Source organism: Terrapene carolina, unplaced genomic scaffold (assembly GCF_002925995.2).
Source record: "Terrapene carolina triunguis isolate 2854851 unplaced genomic scaffold, T_m_triunguis-2.0 Scaffold26, whole genome shotgun sequence".
NCBI classification, from domain to species: domain Eukaryota; kingdom Metazoa; phylum Chordata; order Testudines; family Emydidae; genus Terrapene; species Terrapene triunguis.
In genome coordinates this window covers 4,066,667-4,089,710 of record NW_020664377.1, presented here as the reverse complement: position 1 = coordinate 4,089,710, position 23,044 = coordinate 4,066,667, and the positions used below count along the sequence as shown (strand labels likewise).

Below are 23,044 nucleotides of genomic sequence, written 5' to 3'. Positions count from 1 at the left end.
TAGACCCCTTTGAGGATCTGGGTCATTTTTTTTTTTTTAAAAAGGGTAACATTTTCAAAAGCACCTATCCTACTTACCACAAAATATTCACTTCTAGGACAGTTTGTGTCGTTTAAAAGATTACCAGGTTGCAGATTTTCAATTACTGAGAAACAATAAAAGAGCAATTCTTCTGTTCAACCACCATTCAAGTTCCACTGTTAGAAGGGGAGAGGTGAGCAGAGCGGATTTGTAAAAAACGACACAATAGAGAGCTCGGCAATGGCCTTTGACGTGTGCCTTTCCCATGCGCACACACTCAACTAACAAAACATAATGTTTAAACTTTTTGCTCATGTTAAAATTCATGCCTCTGGTGCACTGTTGTTCCAGCCGAGGCAGTTCCGATGTAAGTGTCCTTTGTATACCCTATGACTGTGCTACGGATATCCTTCATTTGTCTGCATAATGTACAGATGAGAACTTCTTGTTGTTATTTTCTAATGCGGTGATGGGTGGGGTGTCAGGGCCTGAAACAGCTGCACCAAGCAGAGGAAAGGTAACTATGGCAACCCAAGTTATCTGCATCCTCCATGCATTTCCTCACCCCCCACCCCATATTCTTTCCCGCCCAGAACACAAACTTATAGAACCACCAACCAGCTGGCAGGATGGGACAGTTTCTGGCTCTCATGGACCAAGACCCTCTCTCGGTGTTTAGGGACTCACAATTGCAAACTGAGATCATCTAAAGCACAAAGAGTGAAGGGTAGGATAGCATCAAAAAAGGCAGAGCTTGCACATAGCATAGATGGGGCGCTGGATGTATTACCTTTGCTCTAATGTTCTAGGGTTATTGATACTGCTTCAGTTTTTGACCCTGAGCTGGACTCCTTTCTTAGAAGCAACAGTTTTTCCTTCTTCTGTGCCCCATGTCAAACACAGCTACAGTTTTGGCCGGACTTTCCTGGGACTCGATAAATGTAATGCCTGCATCGGAACATCGATTTGCAAGAAATTCTTTAAAGAAGAAATAAGGTCAGAAACTCAGCACAATAATTTTGAAAACATTCTGCATAGTAACATGAAAACTGACTGTTAACATTTCCAAGTACTTTAGTGAAAAACTCCTCAAAATGTAACTTATCCCCAGGTTTCCATTACAGTGTCAAGTTATTATAAATAATGTATATTAGTATATTTAAGACGACACAATCACCTCCAGATTTGAGCCCTGGATATGATTTTTGAAGTAAAGTAAGTAAAATTTCTCAACTTTAACTTTCTGCTGCTAAGTTGGCATTGAACCAATTCAAGAGGATAGTGGGGGTGGGGGAGGGGGGAGAAATAGTATGCCAGTTTACTTAGCTGTCTATGGAATTATTTTCTGCTAAGCAGCTGACCAAAGAGAATTTGTCTTTACAAATTTAAGCTATTGATAGACTGCATTGAGTCACTGTAAACATGGCATAAACATTAAGAGCTACATTTTTGAAATGTTAGCACCATATGTATCACATGAAATATATGGATTTTCATGCACCTGTTAGTTAAATTCAACCAAGATATAAATCTGCAAGCACAAAGACAACAGGTACTTCTGCACATCAGTGCCAATTGCAGTTGGAGTTTTCATTAAGAACTTGAGGACAACTGCAGATATTGCACATATGTTTAGATGAATTAAACATGCACCCAAGCAGTTATCAGATTGATCTTACAATTTTCAGGCTCAAAAGCATAACACACCATATGACACTAGGAAAAAATGTTACTATGGTAGAGGAGGAGAAAAAAAGGAGATTTACAGGGGAAAGGTTTATTGTTTTTATTATGATTTATAAGCACTCTCTCTTTTATAGATCTAAGAGCCCCAGGTGTGGAGGAATTATTGTAGTAAAATTGTAGTTTTAATACAGTAATATAAGTGTAGTAATGCTAGACAAATTACTGTTTTTATCTTTAAGCTATTATAGAAAATGCGCTATAGTAAAACCATAAGGATTTTTCTCAGACAGGTTTAGCAATGCTACAGGATCATCGATGATTATTTGCCCTGTGGTAATGGTGAAAGGCCCCACTGCGAAAGGTGCTGTTCAAACACAACAAACAGATGGTCCCTGCCCTGAAGAGCTTACAATCCTAATCAGCCTGGCATTCCTGCATTGACTAGCCCCTAACACAGCAAGTCAATGGGGGAGGGATAACTCAGTGGCTTGAGCATTGGCCTGCTAAACCCAGGGTTGTGAGTTCAATCCTTGAGGGGCCACTTAGGGATCTGGGGCAAAATCAGTACTTGGTCCTGCAAGTGAAGGCAGGGGACTGGACTGGACTCGATGACCTTCAAGGTCCCTTCCAGTTCTAGGAGATAGGATATCTCCATTAATTTAATGGGACCACAAGCAGAATAAGGTACTACTCGATGTAAGCGTAGCAGAAAGGAGCCATACTGTCCAATTATTTGTACTAAAGTAGGGCAGAGCAGGCCCCACAAGGACCATGCCCCATTGTGGTAGGCAGTTGACAAATGAAGTAGGGTCCCTGCCCCAAAAAGCAGAGAGAGAATGTACAATACATATGTATTGTATTATGGCATAAATCAGCATAGCCACACTGATTTCAATGAAGTAACGTTGATTTGCATCAGCTGAGGGTCTGGCCCCTAGGATAACACCAGCAGGTCTTAGAATGTACGAGGAGCACTCTAACCTGCAGGTACACAGATAATTAATCCGGTGCTAAGGCTGGACAATCACATGGAGACTGTTCTGCCTCTTCCACACATACAGCCATGGCGTTTAAGGCCGGAAGGGACCACCAGATCATCTAGTCTGACCGCTTGTAGCTCACAGGCCACCACCAGCACCCACACTCTAAACCTATGTGTTAGTAATAGCATTGGCACTCTGCAGCCGGTGGGGTGGGGTGGGGTGGGAGTATTAGTAATTGCCCCTCCACAACCCCAGGGGACAGAGAATGTTGGTATGAGGGGCCAGAATGGCTTCCCATGCACCCCTTTTAAGACCAGCACTGCCTGTAGTAGGTTAAGCATGCGTAAGCTCTAGATATTTGTGTGACAGCCCAGTTGGTACCTTAGTACAAGATTGCTCAGCTGTGTAGCCTGCCAAAGGAGTTCTACACATTTGCTTTACTCCTTTAGGTTATTAGTAGTAATAGGAGTAGAGGGTTGGCAATGTGCTCACACCCTCTTCTCCTGAACAGTCTAGCATAGAGGCGCCTAAGCAGAGTTGTAACTGGCATTTTCACTCTCCACTTTGCCTTTGAGAACTATATGGAGGCTCCATAATGTCAGAGCTCTTCTCCCATGAGCCCGCTGTAAATCTATAAGTAGCGTGGTGTCTATGCTTTAAAGAAGGGGGGGCGGGTTGTCTCGCTAAAAGTAGTGAAGCAAAAATTACTAAATTCTCTGTGGTAGTTACAGTTTGTTCAATTCAGTGCTGCAAAGTGGTAACAAGACATGTTTGTTCTGGGAGCATTTTGAAAAGAACAAACATTTAAATGTAAAACTCTGATTAGCTTTAAACATTTTTTTTTCTGCAGTGGTTAACACTGCCACTCCACTTGGCTTCCTAGACACAAGGTTTTTTGAACAACTAGCTGCAGTCTAGTCCTGTAACTAATTCCCAACACAGGAATGCTATTCTTAAGAGTAACAGGGGGAGACTGTCAATGGGACTTGTGCTCCTAAATCTTTTAGGTGCTTTTGAAAATCTCTCCCCCCCCCCCCCCCCAATATATATAAGCTATACAGCACCATCAGCGAAGCAATGTATGTATTTCAGTTACAGCATGCTTAGGTCATTTTTTCCATCAGTCTGGGGAGATACTGCCTGCCTGCATGCTGGATTAACCATCAAGGAAATGTGATCTGTGCGTGAGGATGGGAAACAGGATGCCTGAGTTTTCTTCCCAGCACTGCTACTGACTCACAGCTTGGTCTTGTGCTAGTCACTTAACCTAGCTTTGCCTAAATGGATCTGTCTGTAATGAACGTACTAATCCCTGCCTGCCAAGTATGTTGAAAGGCTTAATTAGTTTGAAAAGCACTTTCAGATCCTCAGCAGAAAGGCATTATAGACAAGCAACTTATTATTGTGGCCCCACGCACTGATGAAACTTTATAACTGAAAAGTACATTATGCCATCAGTGTGCTGGCTATACATGATGCCAAATACAGGAGTACTTAAAACAAAGTCAGATTCCCCAGAATTGTGTTACTGTGCCTTAAGATTTGCTAAGGAACCTTTCATTTGTTCGTATTCAAACTAATGATCAGTATTGGACTTCACACGCCTGTATATTGCTCAGCTGAAGAGGCAGCCATTTAACTATATCTGTATGATCCTTTGGACACCAGGTCCAATGCACATGCATATTTGAATTATTCAAATCACAAAGCACACCTGTGCTCAAATTTTTAAAAAAATGACTGCCAATTGTGGCTGTGTTAGCATGTATTGAGTACTGTCTGAGGCAGGGCTTATGTCCTTCTGTGTTTGTGCAGCGCCTCACACAATGGGGCTGCGTATTGATGGAGGATTTGAGGTACAGATGGAGATTTGATTTCATATTTGACAAAAATCCCTAACATAGACCAAGTTTAGAACCTCAAGCCCTACAAGCATAAGGGTTTAGAACACTCAAGTTCCAGCCAAACTCCACCTCTAATGCTAATCTTTCTAAGTACGCCTCTGGTTAGAATCTTGTGTTAACTAACCACAGCTGAGCAACTGTGGGGAAAAGGCTAGTGTTTGTTTAAGCCATGACATTTGACAAGGCCGGCCCAATACAGGGAATGGAAGGAGAGGCATGTCACCAAGGAAGTATACATGGGGATAGCGTGAGCGTGTAGGAACAAAATCAGGAAAACCAAGGCAAAGAATGAGTTACAGTTGGAAAGGAATGTTAGAGACAAGAAGGGGTTCTTCAAATACGTCAGACAGAAAGAAAGACCAGGGATGGTAACGGAAGATGATAGGAAGGCAGAGCTCCTCAATACCTACTTTGCTTCAGTCTTCTCGCAAAAAACATGTGACCAGATGACTCGTCTAGTTACCATAGACAATAAAGGGGAAAGGATGCAGATTGGGATAAGTAAAGAACACATCAGAGATCTTCTGACCAATTTGAATGAATTCAAGTCTGGGGGGCCTAATTCTATTTACCTGAGGGTACTGAAGGAACTAGCTGAAGAAATCTCGTAGCCATTGTCAATAATATTTGCAAACTCATGGATGACAGGAGAGGTCCCAGCAGACTGGAGAAGGGCTAACGTAGTGCCCATTTTTAAAAAGGGGGGAAAGGAGAAGCCAGAAACTATAAATCAGTCAACCAGATTTTATTACCCAGGAAGCTACTAGAGCAATGTACAAGATATTCAGTGTGCAAGTACCTGGAGGATGAAGGGGTAATCACTTGCAGCTAGCATGGATTTACTAAGAACAAACCAGCTTGATTTCCTTCTTTGACAGGGTAACTGGTTTGTTGGATAGGGGGCATGCAATGGACATAATATACCTGAACTTCAGCAAGGCTTTTGACACAGTCCCACATGACATTCTTATAAGCGAGCTGGAGAAATGCAGGCTCAGTGGAATTACCATTAAGTGGATACATAATTGGTTAAACAACCACAAACAAAGAGTAACTATTAATGGAATGATGTCAGATTGGAGGGAGGTCTCAAGTGCAGTCCCACAGGGATGTGTTCTGGGTCCGGTGTTCTTTAACATCTTTATTAATGACCTGGGTGTAGGAATAGAGATCACACTGATCAAATTTGCAGAAGACGCAAAGCCGTGGGGCAGGGGAAGAGGTTGCCAACAGTTTGAAGGATAGAGCTAAAATTCAGAGGGATCTTGATAAACTGGAGAACTGGGCTGTAGAAAACAAAATGAAATTCAACAAAGACAAATGTAAGCTGCTACACTTAGGGAAGAAAAACCAAATGCACAAGTACAGAATGGGGGATAACTGGCTTGGAGAAGGATCTGGCAGTTGAGGTGGATCACAACTTCAACATGAGTCAGTAATATGATGCTGTTGCAAAAAAAAAAAAAAAAAAAAAAAAAAAAAAAAAAAAAAAAAAAAAAAAGGCAAATGCAGTTTTAGGTTGCATTAACAGAGGCATAGCATGCAAGTCATGAGAGGTGATAGTACCGCTCTACTCGGCATTGGTTAGGCCTCAGCTGGAGTGCTGTGTCCAATTTTGGTCACCAATGCATAGAAAGGATGTAGAGAAACTGGAAAGGATCCAGAGGTGAATGACAAAGATGATCAAAGGGATGGAATGCAAGCCACGTGAGCAAAGGCTGAAGGAACTGGGTATGTTCAGTTTGGAAAAGAGGGGATTAAGGAAGGGACATGATAGCTGTCTTCAAATACCTGAAATGTTGCCATAAAAAAGATGGCGAAAAGTTGTTCTCTCTTGCCACAGAGGGCAGGACAAGAGGCAGTGGGTTCAAACTACAGCATAGCAGATTTAGATTGAATCTCAGGAAAAACTTCCTAACTGTCAGAACAGTAGGCCAATGGAACAGATGCCTAGGGAGGTTGTGGAAGCTCCTTCACTGGAAGTTTTCAAAAGGAGGCTGGATAGAGATAGCCATCTGTCTTGGATGGTTTAGACCCAACAAATCCTGCATCTTGGCAGGGGGTTAGACCAGATGACTCTTGTGCTCCCTTCTACCCTATGGTTCTAGAATACAGCACCAATACACTCCAAGTGAACATGTATGAAGGCAAGGGTTAAAAGCCTCCAATCTCACTAGCAGTGCCCCAATCTGAATTGCACATCTTGAATGGAACCATTGCTGGTGAGTGGCGCTTTGCTTTGTGAGCATTCACACACTCCAACTTAAGTAGTTTTAAAATGGAGCTTGATGGCTGTGATTGTATGCCTGTAGCAGCAGCTGGGGACTGGACTCAGTGGCCCAGAAGGTCCCTTCCCATCTTATGTTCTCAACTTAAATGAGTTCTTGTGAAAGTTTGTACAAAAGCAAAACTTTACTTTGTGGGGGCAGGGAGGGAAGATGACACTGCTTGAAACAATAAAATGGGGGAATTTTACTGGAGAAAAAGGCTAATATTCTGGTGTAATTCTTTATGCGGCAAATTATTCTCTTAGCTCTAGAAATCACCAACCACAAATGGATTAAATATACCAACATTTGAAGTAGGATCCTAGAGCAGAGACAATCTAATTAATTCCCTCATTATTTCTCTGTGCTGTTTTCCTGACTGAAAGTCAAGAAGGTTTCCTCTGTAGCTTTCAAACTTACTTTATTTTGTTAACGTCATTTCATCTATTTCACCCAACCCTCAATGGAGTCTCTTGCCAATCCTATTTTAGCTTCAAATTATTAACATTAATTTATGTGGCGATGCAATTAGGAAATGCTTTCCAATGCTCTCAGGGCTGATTATAATTAGGAAATTTTTATTGGCACAGCATGTTTGACATTAGGCTAGCAAAAAGTTAGCGTTCAAGCCACATTATTCAAGTGTGTTACTTGCAAAATACTCAGCTGTGCCCCTAAATTATTACATATGAAATGTGTGTGTGGGCAGGGCTGAGGGGGCTGATAGAAGAAAAATCTCCAGAATCTAATTACACGGCCCATATGCTCCCCTCCTGTGCAATACTGTGTGGAGGGGAACAAGTCAGTGAAAAATCTCCATGGCTACACTGAAGCTGCATATCCAGAACTTTCCCCCCCACTTCCCTGCCCCCAAAGAAGTGGGGAGGTCAGGCTCCCAGTCCTCCAACTTCTGTCCAACTTTGTGAAAGGATTCCCCTTTGCGCTCCCAGCAGGCACCCCACCCTGACTAGGAGAGCACAGCAGGACCAGTAGCCAGGCTGTCACCGGCTGCCAGACTCCAGCTGTGCCCTGTAATGCTGTGGAGGAGACTCCCAGGGCACAGTGTGTGTTAATTTTGTCCCAAGCAATGTTAATTTTTCAGGAGGTTTTCCTCATTTGAGGGTGGGGAAGCCAGCTACTTAGCATGGCTCCGCCTTCTTCTGGCTGTCCATTTTTCTTGGGTGACCCATAGGCTCAGGGCAGAAAAACAGCTACCCAGAGCAGGGAGCAGAATAGAGCTGGTTGGAATTTTTCAATGGAACAGTTTTCTGTCGGAAAATACTCATTCAGAAAAATAAAAAAACCTCACAGAAGAATAGGAAAAATGAAGTGCTTCAACCATGCCTGAATGAAAAGTGATGCCATGTGGTCAGGCATGCTTCATCGGGTGATTTCAATAAGGACATTTCTGTATTTCCAACCCAACATTTCAGAATGTTTTTTGTGGGAAATTTTGACTTTTCTTCCCATTTCAGGATGAAAAGAAAGGTCAAAATGTCAGAATTTCCCACAGACTGGAAACTCTGAGTTTTGACCAGCTCTGCTGCATAGTCCTTTTCTCCATCTAGAGGGCCCAACTGTGGCATCTGCTGCAGATTTTGTTCCCTCCACTCTACACAGCATGGATCAAGGTTGCTGGGGAATCCTCTGCACTATCCGTTTTCACACGCACCATCACAGCGATTTGGGGGGGAAGAAAACAGGGGCACAAAAACAGTTAATTAGCCATTCAAATAGGAACTAATTGGTGCTGTTTAATACCCTTGTTCTCTGGGTGGAAAAACAGAGTTCAGTCCTCAGCAGGTATTTGTTCACTTTACAAAATCACCACCCAGTGCAGCATGGCCAATCATATGGTATCACAACAGTAGGAATATCTGGAATGGAACTGGGACATATCCATTCTGCTACCAGCAGTGACAACCACTACTCCCAGTAGGAATTGTAGTGATGAGACACTGGTGATGCAGTGATAATGCAGGAAGTCCACAAAAAAGCATTTAACTGCAACACTTCTGATTCCTGGACAAGTGATCGTGGGCTCACAACCTGAACTCAGATTTGGGTTCATATCCAAGGCTGCCATCAAAGATATGTGGGGCTTAATAATGCACATAACACAATTAGACATGTAAATCAGATATTTGTGTATATACACACACACCACTAGTAAGGGGTCTAACTGGCCGTGTGCAACAGATGACTTACACATGCACCCATGGCACTGGGGTACATAGCTTTGAAAATTTGGCCCCAAAGAGCAATACGACAAGGAGCTGATACACTGAATCCTTCCAATGAGATATTAAAGAAAGGTCCATGCCGCCTTTGCAGCGCAAATTAAATCTCCTGTAGCACAGTTTTAATGGAGGGGATAATAGAGATCTGGGCCAGCCCTGAAGAAGAGCTCTGTGTCAGCTCAAAAGCTGGTCTCTCTCACCAACAGAAGTTGGTCCAGTATTACCTCACCCACCTTGTCTCTCTCATATCCCTGGGACCAACACCATTGGACAGTGACACAGACTTACAGACCTACGTGTTCTTCCACAGGTACCTTAAGACTCTAGAGTTTTACTTTTGTTTTCCACAGCAGCACCATACACTGAGGTGCAGCATAATCTTTGGGCGCTTTAAACCTTAATCATTTATAACTGTAGCATTTATGTTCTCTGCACAGCATTATGAGAGGATGAAACTACAAGGACCCAGCTGGGTTCCAAATAACAGTGTTTACTAACTACACAAATCCATACCAGGCCTAGCTACATATGTACACTGCTACTCTGGCAGGGCTCTGGTGGCTTCTGCATTAGAGGACAGGTTGGCTACTAGAGTGCTCCTAAACTATTTAAAGGGCTACTACTCAATTCCTAGCACTATAACAACTCTCATTTTCCTCCACTGTTTGTAACTACCAGCTGTAAGCATGAAATGAGAATCTGCTTAGTTACCAGAAGTGTCTTTCCTCTATTGAATGTGCACACTTTTGTAGGGCTGCTCATAATACAAGGCTACTGGGTTGAGTTTTTGTTGTTCGACAAAACACAACACACGCGCGCGCACACAAATTTCCGTAAGGTTTGCCAACAGGTCTGGGGAGTGGGGAGAGAGGAGTACTAGAACTAGTGTGGGGCCTCCTAAAAGTGTCCTTTTCACCATTCTCCTCTGCAATTTAAAACATTTTAGAAATGATCAAATCCTTTTTCTAGCCCCTGGAGTTTAAATAAGAAAACTGGAAATTGTGCTTGAATTGTCCAACATCATGTGGTTTATTAACAGTCTCCACTGGGAACTTGCTTTGCTTTGGCAGGTTCGACAACTGGCTTGCTTCTCATTTAAAACTGCCTCCCGACTACCTTCCCAGTTACTCCGGGAACTACACAGATGATGCCAAAAGCTGGCGTCTGGTTGAGATCTCCAGGCTAACCACCAAATACCAGCATGACCAAGCTGACAAGAGAATCTGTGCTTCCCTTTCCAAGGCAAAAAGCTGCAGCATCGAGCGTGTCTTGAGGAAGACGGAGAGATTCCAAAAGTGGCTGAAAGCAAAGCGCCTCACACCAGACCTTGTGCAGGTGAGCATGCAAGGTCCTGTTAATGAGGAACACACCAATTTGGCAGCTACTGCAGTTACCTCCTGTAACAGAGTCTGGGGGGACTCTCTGATTGCTTCGTTTGTTTATTTTTAAAACTTCATAAAGAATCAAGGACTGTGACTCACTGGAGCTGCGTAAGCTCTAAGCTTGCAGGGCTCCACAAGAAATAGGATTTTGAGGCTCTCAGAGCACTGTAGTGGGGACACAAGAAGAGGGGGAAAGTGTCTTCAGCGCCACGTGGATGATTCCCACGTGGAAATGAAGCAGAGGTTAATATCCAAACCAGTCCATTTTAATTTTCTTTTGTAATGATCAAGACTAGAACTGGCAGCTTTTTACAAAGCTCCTTCAGTTCCATTCTGCCTTCTCTGCTGATCGCTACTGGTCCGTCAACCCCTTAGGGTTGCCAGGAAGTGCTGGTGGAGAATGGCTGGAGAGAACAAGATTAAGCCCCAGGGAGGAGAGGTAGAATGAACCAACTAAGACTTTAAAACTAGGATTGTTTTTAAAGTGAAGGAGGGTTGGGACACCACCGGGACTAAGAAAAGTGAGCAGGGAACACAGATGTGCAGCAAACTTTTAAGAAACATGCTGATTTTACGAGTCTCTATTCTCCAGGCTGTGACTTGGCCCATAATGGAGCAGAATCTAAAGTCCAGATACAAACATCCCTAATTGCAAGGGCTCAAAATCTGAACCTTCCCACTGTTTGGGGTGCTTTAATTCAGGGATCAGATTTGACCCCTTAGAGAAATAGGATCAAGCTTTGATCTGTGATCCAACCTGGAATCCTGTCTGAGCCATCTACTTGGTGAACACCCCAATATGGCAAACCTCATACATTAAAAAATCATGAGTCAAGCCCCCCAAAATCCTGAGATTTAAAAATAAATAATAATAATAATAATGTTTTTTTAACACACACACCCCCCACCAGGTTTGAGCTTTAAGGGGCACATTTTCAAGGTTTTCTGCGCAACCATGAGGGCTAGAAACTTTGTTTTCGCCAATGAAAGTAGAGATTCTCGTGTAATCACCTGACTCTAGGAGCTGGGACTTTACGAAAGTTGCCAGCACTGAACCCTGCTACAAGGATTATTGATCTGTTCCCCTTGTCACTGGATAAATGACTAGGCTTTTTAAAAAACTGTGCTTTTCAGTTGTTTCTTTCCTCTGAAAGGTCAGCCTTCCCCCCACTCCTGGAGAGGGGATTTATAGCTCCAGCAGCCCTTGGTGAGGACAGCACCATTCTCTGTCATTCTCTGTCACCACTAACTCCCTCCCTCCCGGAGGGTCAGGAAACACCTGCCTTCTCAGCTGATCCCAATTCGCACTGTGGGTGCATGAGAAGAAAGCACCACACTGAGGGGGCACCCAAGGTTCCCTTGGAGGCAGAGCACATGCATCCTAACCCCAGGGCACTGCAGGACTCACTCCACAGGCCTGGAAGGAGCCCAGAGGCATCGGACTAGGATTCCTATTTCTTAATCTCTAGGCCATCTATAGCAACATGTGTCATGCAAGAGGAAGTTTGCTGGCCTTTTTATTGGAATCCTTAAATGTCACAGGGTAAGCGAGGCGAGACAGGTGTGTCAGTCACAGCTTCAGGGAAGCCGCTGGGTGGTTACTGCCACTAGGGAGAGGGAGAGAAGACGAGAGAGATAAAAAGCATATGGTGCAAGCTGATTAAAACCCGCTCCTGCCTTTTCTGCTGTGTGGTTAACAAACCAGCTCTGGAGAAGCACTGAGCTCTGAGCACCTGCTGCAGAGTGTGTGAGGAAGGCGCCGTTCCCACTCCAGCCAAGGGGCAGGGTGCTGCCTTTTGCTGAGGATGGCTTTCAGACAAGAGACCGACACCGCCCACCCCCTGAGCAAAGGGTTGTAGTGACTGCTAAAAAAGGAGGGAAAGGAGCGGGTTGGTGGCTGGGATGGAAGGAGGATCATTCAGCTGAGTGTTTGGGCTAGAAAGGGTCACTCTCTAAAGTGGAGATCTGCTTTGAAAATGAACCTCATAAAAATGTCAGCCTGTAACCCACCAGATCCACTCCCTGGGCACATTCACTCAGCTCCGCTGACTCCTAGCAATCAGGAGTTTCTGCTGCTTTTTACTCCTGCTAGCCTGCAGAGCAAGTACAGTTGAGACGGAGTGAGCTACAAATCCATAGGCATCATCAGTAACAGGGTTGTTGACTCAATTGCGATCGGGGCACCTGTGCAAACCACTAACAGCAAAAGAGTTACCCAGGTGTCACTGTGGGGCTAATTGGTTGAGCAGAACCTTTATTACTGGCAAGAAGGTGGAAGGAGCCCAGTGTGACTCTCAGAGCTGGCAGCTAGAAAAATGAGCACATTTGAGCTGGAAGACAAAATAAACGTGGGACGGAACAGACCATCTCTTTGGGAAAAGGCTACACACCACTTTTTGGAAGATATATTGTACTTCATCTAATAGTCGTATAAAAGAGGAGAAGGAAAGGCAACTGGGGGTTACAGCAAATGTTCAAAAAAGACTCCTTATCTAAGATTCACATTTCTTCATCAGCTGCATTACATGAATGTCTCTTGAAATCCTGCTATGAATTGTTTTCCATGTGCATTAAGGCAGTCTCTCTCCACAAGATGGCAGTGTGGAGTGTTTTACTGGTGCTGAGGTGGGAAACCCAATAGTATAGCAGGGCAAGCTGGTGAAACCCATCTGGTGGGCAAGTTTCATGGGAGGTTGTGTATAAAATTGGGCGTTGTCATGAGAGTGGGGCAGAATTACTTTAAATCAATGGCCAAACAAACTGACGTGCTTAAAATATCTATCTACTGAACTCAGGAAACCTGTATGTTTCAAAATGGAGAAATTCTTCCTGAGACCTGCTATAGAGATGTTTAATTATTCAACTCCTACTCCTCTCCCAGGGGTCCCCGTCTTATCAAAGGCTCTTGCCACTACATAAAGCCCCCTCACTCCTCCCACACTTCCTCCGTTTCTCTGAAACCCAGTTTCAGTTGGGCTGGACAGTGTCACAAACACAAGTCACACGAAACAAAATCCCAACACACGGTGAATTCTGTTTGCGTGCCCCCTGGCATTGCAGCCTACTTTCTCCTACAGTCTAGAATTTCCTCTGTGCACATTTGAGAATGCTGAACTTACGTAGGCTCCCTCATGCCCGAGAGCCAAATTGCTGGTGCCAAGGCCAGGGCATCATTCAAACTCAAGAACAAACTCACTGAGCAAATTTCAGCAAGTTTTCAAACCTTTCTGGTCCTGTCAGTCAAAGCAGGACACGGTGCTCTGCAATCAACAAAACACACCTTACACACTGATCTAGGATTGCAGCTTGCACAGCTGCATGGGTCTTTGAATCTGAAAATGAAGCAGACTAGCATAAACTGATATCACTTAGTTTGAATGGAATATAAACTTGGTCTCATTTAGAAGTGCAGTTGTTTTCCCCCTCACTTTTAATTCTCAGTAAAGGTGGACCTAAACCAATATCCCAGATTGCAAATACCTCCCCTAAAATCCAAATGTGGATCCAAATTTTGCAAATGGCCACTCTTTATAATGGGCTGAACCAAAAACCTGGAACCAAACATCCCTGAAATGTGAGGTGTTTGAAATTCAGAGCCAGGTTTTCTGGTTTAGTCCCACTGTAAAATGAATGACGGGTTTTCTGTGCATTTCTCTGACCTGTTCAGCTGCAGGAGGTTGGAGATCTCTCAGATACCCCTCCTGAGATTTAAACAGCAAGCGCTCCAGAGGTGTGTTCCCTCTGAGCTGTGATTTCAGTGGTATGGTATTTGCAGTGCAAATCAATGTCGGGGTGAATGCTTTGTTTCGTGAGATGATAAACAACTGCAAACACTTAACACAAGAACTATTCAGTGATTGGCATTTTTCGTAACGCTCGGGGTTCTATTGATGTAGTCAAGGTAGCAGTATTCCCCATCAAACTATGGTCACTAAGCTGGTGGCTGCACCAGCCTCCCTGTAGCTTTGGATGTATAAGAGATCTGACAGAAACTACTGGGCTTAAGTAATTTTCTTTTATAGAACAGAAAATTATGACAAACCTTAACATACTTGAATCAAAATGACAGACCATGAAATAATGTTTTTCACTTTTCACTGACTGCCCTGCCTGACCCAACTATCAATTGGGCTGCCTGCCACAATAATTATTTCATCTGCCACAGTGAAAATCTTTATTGCAAGCTACAAATGCTTCAGTACTGAAATCATGCTTGCCCCAGAGACAATCTTGATTTAACTCTGTGTTTGTGTGCAGCACTGGATTGCACGTATTAGCCTGTACAGTAGTAATAGCGACATGCTGTTTTGTCTGTGTTTCAAGCTCCAGAGTTCATCACTTTCAGCATCAGAGTTCACATCACGTGCTGCTTGTTTTTTTCGGTGTGAGGTGAACAGTAAAAAAGTAGGCTAGTTTCAGCAGAGATCTCCTGCAGGGCAAATTTCTAATTCTAACAACGAAGAACAGCAAAGAAAAGGCTTGAGGCACAAAGATGTGAACAATATCAAGGTACAAGAAAAAACCCTCAAGTTTTTCAACTTGCCCATTTTGCACATATAAGTTATAATGTGAAGCTGTTAATCAGCATGATAGTCCAGCTCCCATCACATAACCACCACCTTTAGGTATCTGGCCCCTGAGGAGCAACCTTTAAAGCCTCACTTTGCTCATTAAATGTCAGCAAGTGGTTCATTCATCTAATGCCTAGTCCTTTGTAGGAAAGTATTTTTGATCCATAGCCATCTCCCAGACCAATCTCTTTTTGACTTATTGCCTTGTTACTAGAGATGTGCCTGAACCAAACCTCCAGGTCTGAACAGACCTGAACTTTAAGTGGAGAATAATGCTGGAATAAGATCCTGATTTTTGCAATAGTCCTCTATCTCCGTCATGGGCTGAACCAAAGTCTCAGATTCAAACATGCAAAACCTATGGGTGGTTTGAAATCCAGATTCAAATTTTTTGCAGCCTGGATTCATTTCTAATTGTATTAATTCACATAATATACATAGCAGTCACTCCTTAGTGTGAACCGCAGATGGCAGTGATTCGGGATTGAGTTTATCCCTTCCTTGACTGTTTGGTAGTAGTTTGTGACTGTGATAGTATAAAGACAGGATGGTTGTGCTGCAGAGGTCTCTTCTGTGTCAGGAAGAGCTCTGAGTCTGTTTGCACAAATAAGCACACACACACACACACACCCCAATTTGTATTCTTGTATTCGCTGCATGTCATGGACTAGGAAAAAATTCCATTTGAGTGAAAGTTGATATAGCTGGGTCAGTCCCTTATTAGACACAAACATGGGATTTTTTTAAACCAAACTAAATGAGAAGCACTGTGACTCAGCGCCAAACATGCTGTCAAATGAGTTGGCACGTCTAAGGCTATGTCTATATGTACAGTGATACAGCTGCGCCACTGCAGTGCATCTCGTGTAGACGCTCTATGCCAACAGGAGAGAGCTCTCCCATCGGCATAATAAAACCACCTCCACGCACAGCAGAAGCTATGTCGATGGGAGAAGCTCTCCTGCCTGCATACCGCTGTGCACAGACAGGAGTGCTTATGTCAGCATAACTTATGTCGCTCAGGGAGGTGGTTTTTCACACCTCGAGCACCATAAGTTATGCCGACATGGGCTGTAGTGTAGACATAGCCTTTGTTTCTAGGGTGAGAAGACATTGCAAGGGACTTAAGACATTCTGTAGATAAACCAATTATTTCTAGTGCTTTGAATTGCAAGATCTTCAGGTGTGTGTCCAGTCAGTGGATTTTGTCTGACAATTTTACAACTTTAGATTTAAATTTTTTAATTGACTTTCTTTTCAGCAGCAGAGATGGCACTGTTCTTTCCCCCTAAAAATGTTGACCCCACTCCAGTGAAGCACTTAAGATGTGCTAAACTTTAAGCATGTTAGTACACCTATTGAAGCTAATGAAGCCTATTTACCTGAATAGTGCTTTGCTGGACTGAGGTCTTTGGTTAGTAATTAAAATATTAAGAAATTGTATTAATTGTTGATATCAATGTGGGAAACAAGGATTTCACCTATTCAGCTTCCAGCATCACTCTTGTTCATTCTGTTTCCATGCCATAAATAGTACTGGCCTCAAGTCAGAAAGTATGAATGAGCACAGTCTGAAGACCATTTAACTCAAGTGGGTGTGTTCTGGCTCCCAAATTAATGACAAACATACATTGGATACTCCTGCATGTTCACACTGACTTGTATTTCAGATTCACTTATCTGCTCCCTGCTGAGCAGTGTGAATGAGACAGCTATAGGATTCTGATCTTTGTACTGGAAAAAGCGCCAGTCACAGTTTTAATTAGGAAATCCCAAAAATAATTCCATGGGAAGTGAACAGTCTTGATCACCTTGCCAAGTTCATATAATAGGATGAGCTATGAAGTTGGAAATTACATATTTTTATTGCATTAAAGTATCCCCATTTCTGCTCCGACAGCATGTAGTTATGGGTCTCAGCGTTTGCATTACAAACTCCTGTAGGCAGCAGGGATTTCTAACTTTGGCTGCAAATATTTGCACACACTCTCAGCGACAAGAGAACTTCGTCACCACTTATCAACCATTTAACACAATTCTGCTTGGCTCTTTTTCCCCCCTCACTTCTCTTCCAAAGGAAAAGTGACTCGAAGTCAGCAATAACATTTCTGAGAGAACTGTAAGACAGAATTGCCATTTTTCTGCTTAGTTTTGTGTTAGACAAAGAATAAATATCTTCTTGCTAATGCTGTTCTGGAAGAGAGAAATATAAGAGGACTAGTAACATTTCGATACTGTCAGAGTTAATTCTCTGTGTCATTTCTCCATAACTGACAAAGTAAAGTGCATGTGTTTTAAAAATTAAGCTATGTCAAAGTACATCAGTGTAAATAAACATTGCCATTTATACCAGCTGCAGATTTATGTACTTTTATAACTCAGATATTCAAATATAGAAAATGCAGCTTACCATGTGATGAATCCATAAACCTGAGAATCATTTGTTGCTGGTATCTGCAAGTATAAGCAAGATATTAAACCTATATGTAAACCTTATCAGAAAGAGAATACATCCTATACAGGCACCTACATACAATATGTATATATGAGTTTTTAAATTTTATCTAGAATCCCTAGTGAATAATATCATAGAAAAAGATCAGCCATAGGCTAAGGTGAACAAGGATGTGCTTGGAAGATGCTCTTTGAAAGAAGGAAGTGACTCACTGAAGGGAGAGGGCTCCAGAAAGATGGAGAACACCAGTGAATGAACAACACTTACTACAGAGATTTGCACAGAGGGACACAGACCCTAGAAGCAAAATTAGTTCAATATACTGACACAGAGGCAGACAGGAGCAAGACCTCCAGGTTGGATTGGATGGTTCAGAAACTGTGTGCCGTTTTGAGATACCTTCATGAATACATAGCGTAGGGAAAGTCTGAAACATGGGATTGTAGCCAAGATAGTTCAGTGTTTAAAGAAGAGTCTACTGTAGAATATCCCTAAACTGCTCCACGTTGCTAACAGTAATTGAGAGGAATCCCTTATAAAGGTAGCTGTAAGGGGGATCTGGTACAAACCTGCTGGCAGAGTTCTCAAATAGCATGTAGAGCAGATCCTACTAGGCTGAAATATTGTGAACTCTTACAGCTGCCAAGTATAGTCATCCCAAGTACCTTTGTTCTTTCCTCCCAGGGGCTACCTAGTCCAATGCTGCGCTGTCCCTCACAGCGGCTCTTAGACAGAATAGTGCGGCGCTATGCTGAGGTGCCAGATGCTGGCAGTATCTACATGGATCACCTCACAGACCGGGACAAACTACGCCTCCTCTACACACTGTCAGTGAATGCACATCCCATCCTGTTACAGGTATGGTGCCTCTCCCTATGGTGAAATATCCTGAAACCAATCTCAAGTATGACGTTCTCCACTTGCTCAGGACACCCAGCAGGTTCTTTCACTATCATGCTAAGCTTTATGGACCTTGTGCCTCATTGAGGCTAAAAAATTAAGTCAACTCTGAAGAACCTGGGCCTGATGTGTATAGGTGCGGAGCACTTGAAACTCCCTTTGAAGGCAGAGAAAGCTGCAGGGGCTCAACACCTCTAACAATAGAACCTCTGTGGATTGGAATTCAAGGAAACAACATAATTCCAGTGGGTCATGTGCCGTTTGTATTGTTAATATATTGCATTAAATTCCAAATAATTTATCATCTAAACAGAGAGACCCAGGCTAATGGATTAGCGCAAGGGGTTGATTCCTGCTATGTGATTCCTCAGCCTTAATGCTGCATCAATATTCATTTTTTACATGCATCAGACACATTAGGACTGAACGACAATTCAGTGCTACATTTGGATTAGCATCATCCTCTTCCCTCTTCCTAAGAGCCATTTCAGAGGGAACCTCTGATCCCCCTCCACAGCACTGTCCACTTCTTTCCTACTCCTCATGGCCAACTCATATCAACCCCTATATTGTCCCTTTTCCTACAGCACCCTTCCCGGGACAGGCTATTTTTTGACTCCCCATCCTTGTCAGCTGTCTCAGATCCATACCCCTTCCCAGCATTATCCCACACTCTCACTCATGCCCAGAAGTGACCTCTAGAATCTGGGCAGACTGCAGGTTTGAGGCTGAACTCCAGGACCAGACTTTCAAATATGCTCAGTACCCATCTGCTCCTATTGCTCTCAGTGGGAAGGGCCAGATATTGGGCAGTTTTGAAATTCTGCCACTACCTGGGAGCTGTTGAGTGGGTGCCAAATTCTTCTGAAATCTGGCTCCTGGTCACTCACAAAGACACTTGTCTTATTCTTCACTCTGCCAGTTGTATATGTTCAGATCATCTCTTTGACATTCTCAGCAAACTTCGCTTATGTCATCATGGAGATCTGCTTACCTCAACCTGCTAGGTCACTATGATGGTGTACGCCAGGGAGCATTTAGGGTAAGCTTTTATCTCGACAATGATCATAAGTCAACTTCAAAATTTAGTAGCTAAAAAAACCACTTTACAAAAAAAAATTAAATCTTTCTGGATAGATTTCATTTCCTAAATGTCTTTCCAGAAAAGGGAACGGCAGCCTTTAATAATGTTCAGGAACACAGAACTGGCATACCAGGACCTCTGCTTAATCAAAAGTAGAAGTTCGGTCTCTGCAGTGCCTGTTTCAGAATGCATTAGGGAGCCTACAAGAAAGTTACTTTTGAAAAGTAATAATCTAACCAAAAACTTTGGGTTTGTGAGGTTAAGAAAGAGAGAGATTCCCTCTTGATGTGATGTGGTATGATAACTGCATTGCTTGCGAGAGGCGAGTCCATCCTCATGAATGCAGACAGAATCTTTATGCTATATCACATAGCCATGTATTCTGGGGATGCTACAGGAAAGTATTTTATAAATGGTTTAGAAAATTTTTGGAAAATGTTAACTATTTCTCCCCCCCGCGTACCTGAATTACCATGGCTTCAACTGCCTGGGCTCAGCAGGAGCCATCCAAAAATAACCTAAAAATAGCTTTTCTATGCCTAAAAATGTCATGACTTTAAAGTATATCATTATTTTGGCCTTTCCAGAGAGTTCTGAGTTTCCCTTTCCTAATGATATAAAACTTCTGGGTCATGAGATCTCAGACTTTACATTCATGACACACAAAAATTGTAGCTGGTCCATGCCCATCCCTGGGCCTCAGTTCCAGGCAATTTTAGGAGAGTAACTCCACACTGGAGGATGAAAAACAGAAAACAGCAGCAGATTGATTTTGCAGCAGACTGATTTAAAAGAACAAGAGCAGTTGTTTGAAACAGCTCAGGGCTTTGGAATGGTGGAAGTTGTCTTGGGGGTGGAAGATGGATTAGCAGGCAGAGGTGAAGTAATATGGCCGAAGGCACATGATAAATATATTGTAGGCTTCCGCTGTTTATCAAATAGTGCAGCAATTGCTATTTATCTCAGGAGCATTGTGTGTGTGTACATGTGCACGCGTGCTGACTATATATTGTAGCATCAGACATATATCTGGTATTGCTGTCCAAATGCCACATGTTCAAAAATCATTAGGCAGGCCCCAAAAGTCATGATTAAAAATAATAATACATTTTGGGTTCTTGTTATTTGCTTCTCAGTGTTTAGTCTTTAAAGTGCACTGGAGTCATATTTTCATGCTTTTCTATTAAACCATGAGCGCTAGGAACTATTTTTAAAAAGTGACAGCCAAGGCCCTCAACTATTCCCATGACTCCAGGAGCTGGCCTTTTAAGAAGAAACACCAATTATAACAAAACTTGGCAACACTATGAGGAGACCACAGTATTGTCAATCTCAAATGTTCAAAAATATGGAATCAGCCCCCCCCCCCCAAAATCATTACACTGGCTCCACATTTATGAGATATTTAAAAATAATAAATGTGGGGTTATTTTTAGTTGTCTTGAGATATTTCATTGCTGCCATCAGGGCTAGAAATTTCTTTTCTAAAAAAATACAAGTCAGTCAACTTTCAGGTAATAACACAATTCCACCAGTTAGAGGCTTTAAGAAAACCCCCAAAATTGCAAGATTCCTGATAAAAACCATGAGTTTAGAACACAAGTTCTTAAAGAATCCAATAATCCTCTAATGCAATCAGAGCCCTCACAGCAGAGGCTGCTAATGTAGCAAAAGACAGTGCACCACCCAAAAACACTTTCACTTTCCATTCGCTGGCCTCTCCATGCCACACCACCCACCTGAAACCATACAAACTCTCTCTCTCTCTCTCTCACACACACACACACACAGTAGCATGGCGGGCACTCACCACCACGGCGCTTCTTGCTGGTCCTCTGGGAATTAGCTCAGTTCCAGCCTCGGAACGCCTCCTGCTAGCCGGTGTCTTCCTACCCATGCCTGCTTCCTCCTGATCTCCACCACTTATAGCACTTCAGGGCCCGCATCCCTCCCGGACCCTGGTGCCCCTTACTTTGGGATGCTGCCCCACAGCAATGCCCCCACACTCTGGGTCTCCCCTCCCCAATCCCCTAAGCCCACCTTGCCTCAGTGACCCACTGCCAGTCCTCATCTAGCCCCTTCCCTCAGGGGCAAACTGCAGGCTGAAGTGGCCACTCATCATCGGCAAGGGGGGTTGGACCTGCTGCCTTTCTAGCCCCAGCTGCCTCCCTGCAGCCCAGGGCCCGCCCACAACATTTTAGCACCTGAGGCGGGGATAGGGCGACCAGACAGCAAGTGTGAAAAATCGGGACAGGGGGTGGGGGGGTAATAGGAGCCTATATAAGAAAAAGACCCAAAAATAGGGACTGTCCCTATAAAATCGGGACATCTGGTCACCCTAGGCGGGGAGTTCAAATGACGCCCCCATGCCCCCTCACTTGGGCCAAAACTTTGAAAGGTCTCAATTCTGCCTTCTTCCTGTTCTACACCTCTCATGATACTGCTCTGCTACCTACCCCAATAAAAGAGAACTAACAACTTTAAATGCCTTGTTCAAAAATTTTAAGTAACACTTAACTTTCAAACGCCTGAACAGCAAATGTAACTTTTCTTGTCTGCATAGTAAACACTGGCATTTTTATCTGTTTGAATAATCAAAGTGGTGCTTTCCGTGCCTTCTTGGTTGCAAAGATTTGAACTGCTTCCTGAAGACCCACAGTCTGGGCCAGCTCATGCTCCACTGAGATGGTTGCAAGGCCGACCAGCCTCTCCTGTGTCATTGAGGAGCGTAGATGTGTTTTTATTAACTTCAGCTTGAAGAAGCTGCGTTCTCCACTTGCAACTGTTACAGGAAGTGTTAGAAGTATGCGCAGAGCAACAAAAGCATTTGGAAAGAGGGGGAACATCTTATTTGTGCACATATATTCCAGAACAGCCTTTGGAGTTGATCCTGCTGAATTGTATCTTGAAAGGGCTTTCAGTTCATCACCTAAATCACTCGCATCAATATCACGCACGTCATCATGTGTCAACACGGTCTCTAGTGCCCTGCATTGCTGGTGTAGGTCTTCTTCAGGTATAGTGAGGAGTTTTGGAATATCATAGAACATCCCAAATATACTGCTGTGTTCCTTGAGCTGCATGAAACGTTCTTTAACTGACTGTATTGCACAATCTAGCACCTGGTTAAAGAATTCAACTTTGAATTGTTGTTTGGGGTCTCTTATGGGATTATCCCATGCCTCGTAATCAAAATGTATTCTTCTTTGGTGACTCTTGTATTCTTGAATGGGTGGGAAAATAGCTTCAGTGTGAAGTTCCTCTGCCAACTTCTGTGCACTCTTCAGAATGTTTTGAAATCCCTCATCTGACCGGTAAGACTGTAGGTATGACTTTGCTTTGTCCAGTTGTTCCATTGCTCCAGATATATCAAGGTCAATACCTTGGAGTCTCTTGCTTACAACATTTATTTCAAACAGTATGTCATGCCACAATACTAAGCCACACAGAAATTTGAAGTTATGTATGTTTCTGGTGATTCCATTTCCCTCTGCCACTGTTCTCCCACGAACAGTTCCTGTCATAGCATTATCCTCCATAATGGCAACTAT

The 23,044-nt window shown here is 43.2% G+C and overlaps 1 protein-coding gene across 1 annotated transcript in view; it reads left to right on the top strand.

The window, feature by feature from the left end:
* Positions 1-664: 664 nt before the first annotated feature.
* LOC113406337 (divergent protein kinase domain 2B-like) overlaps positions 665-23,044 on the top strand; it is a 27,365-nt gene continuing 4,985 nt past the window's right edge. Inside the window, exons 1-3 of the mRNA XM_026650576.1 lie at positions 665-1,017; positions 10,172-10,436; positions 18,194-18,367. Coding sequence (XP_026506361.1) covers positions 791-1,017; positions 10,172-10,436; positions 18,194-18,367 — 666 coding nt within the window. The 5' untranslated portion in view covers positions 665-790. The remainder of the gene's footprint in view (positions 1,018-10,171; positions 10,437-18,193; positions 18,368-23,044) is intronic.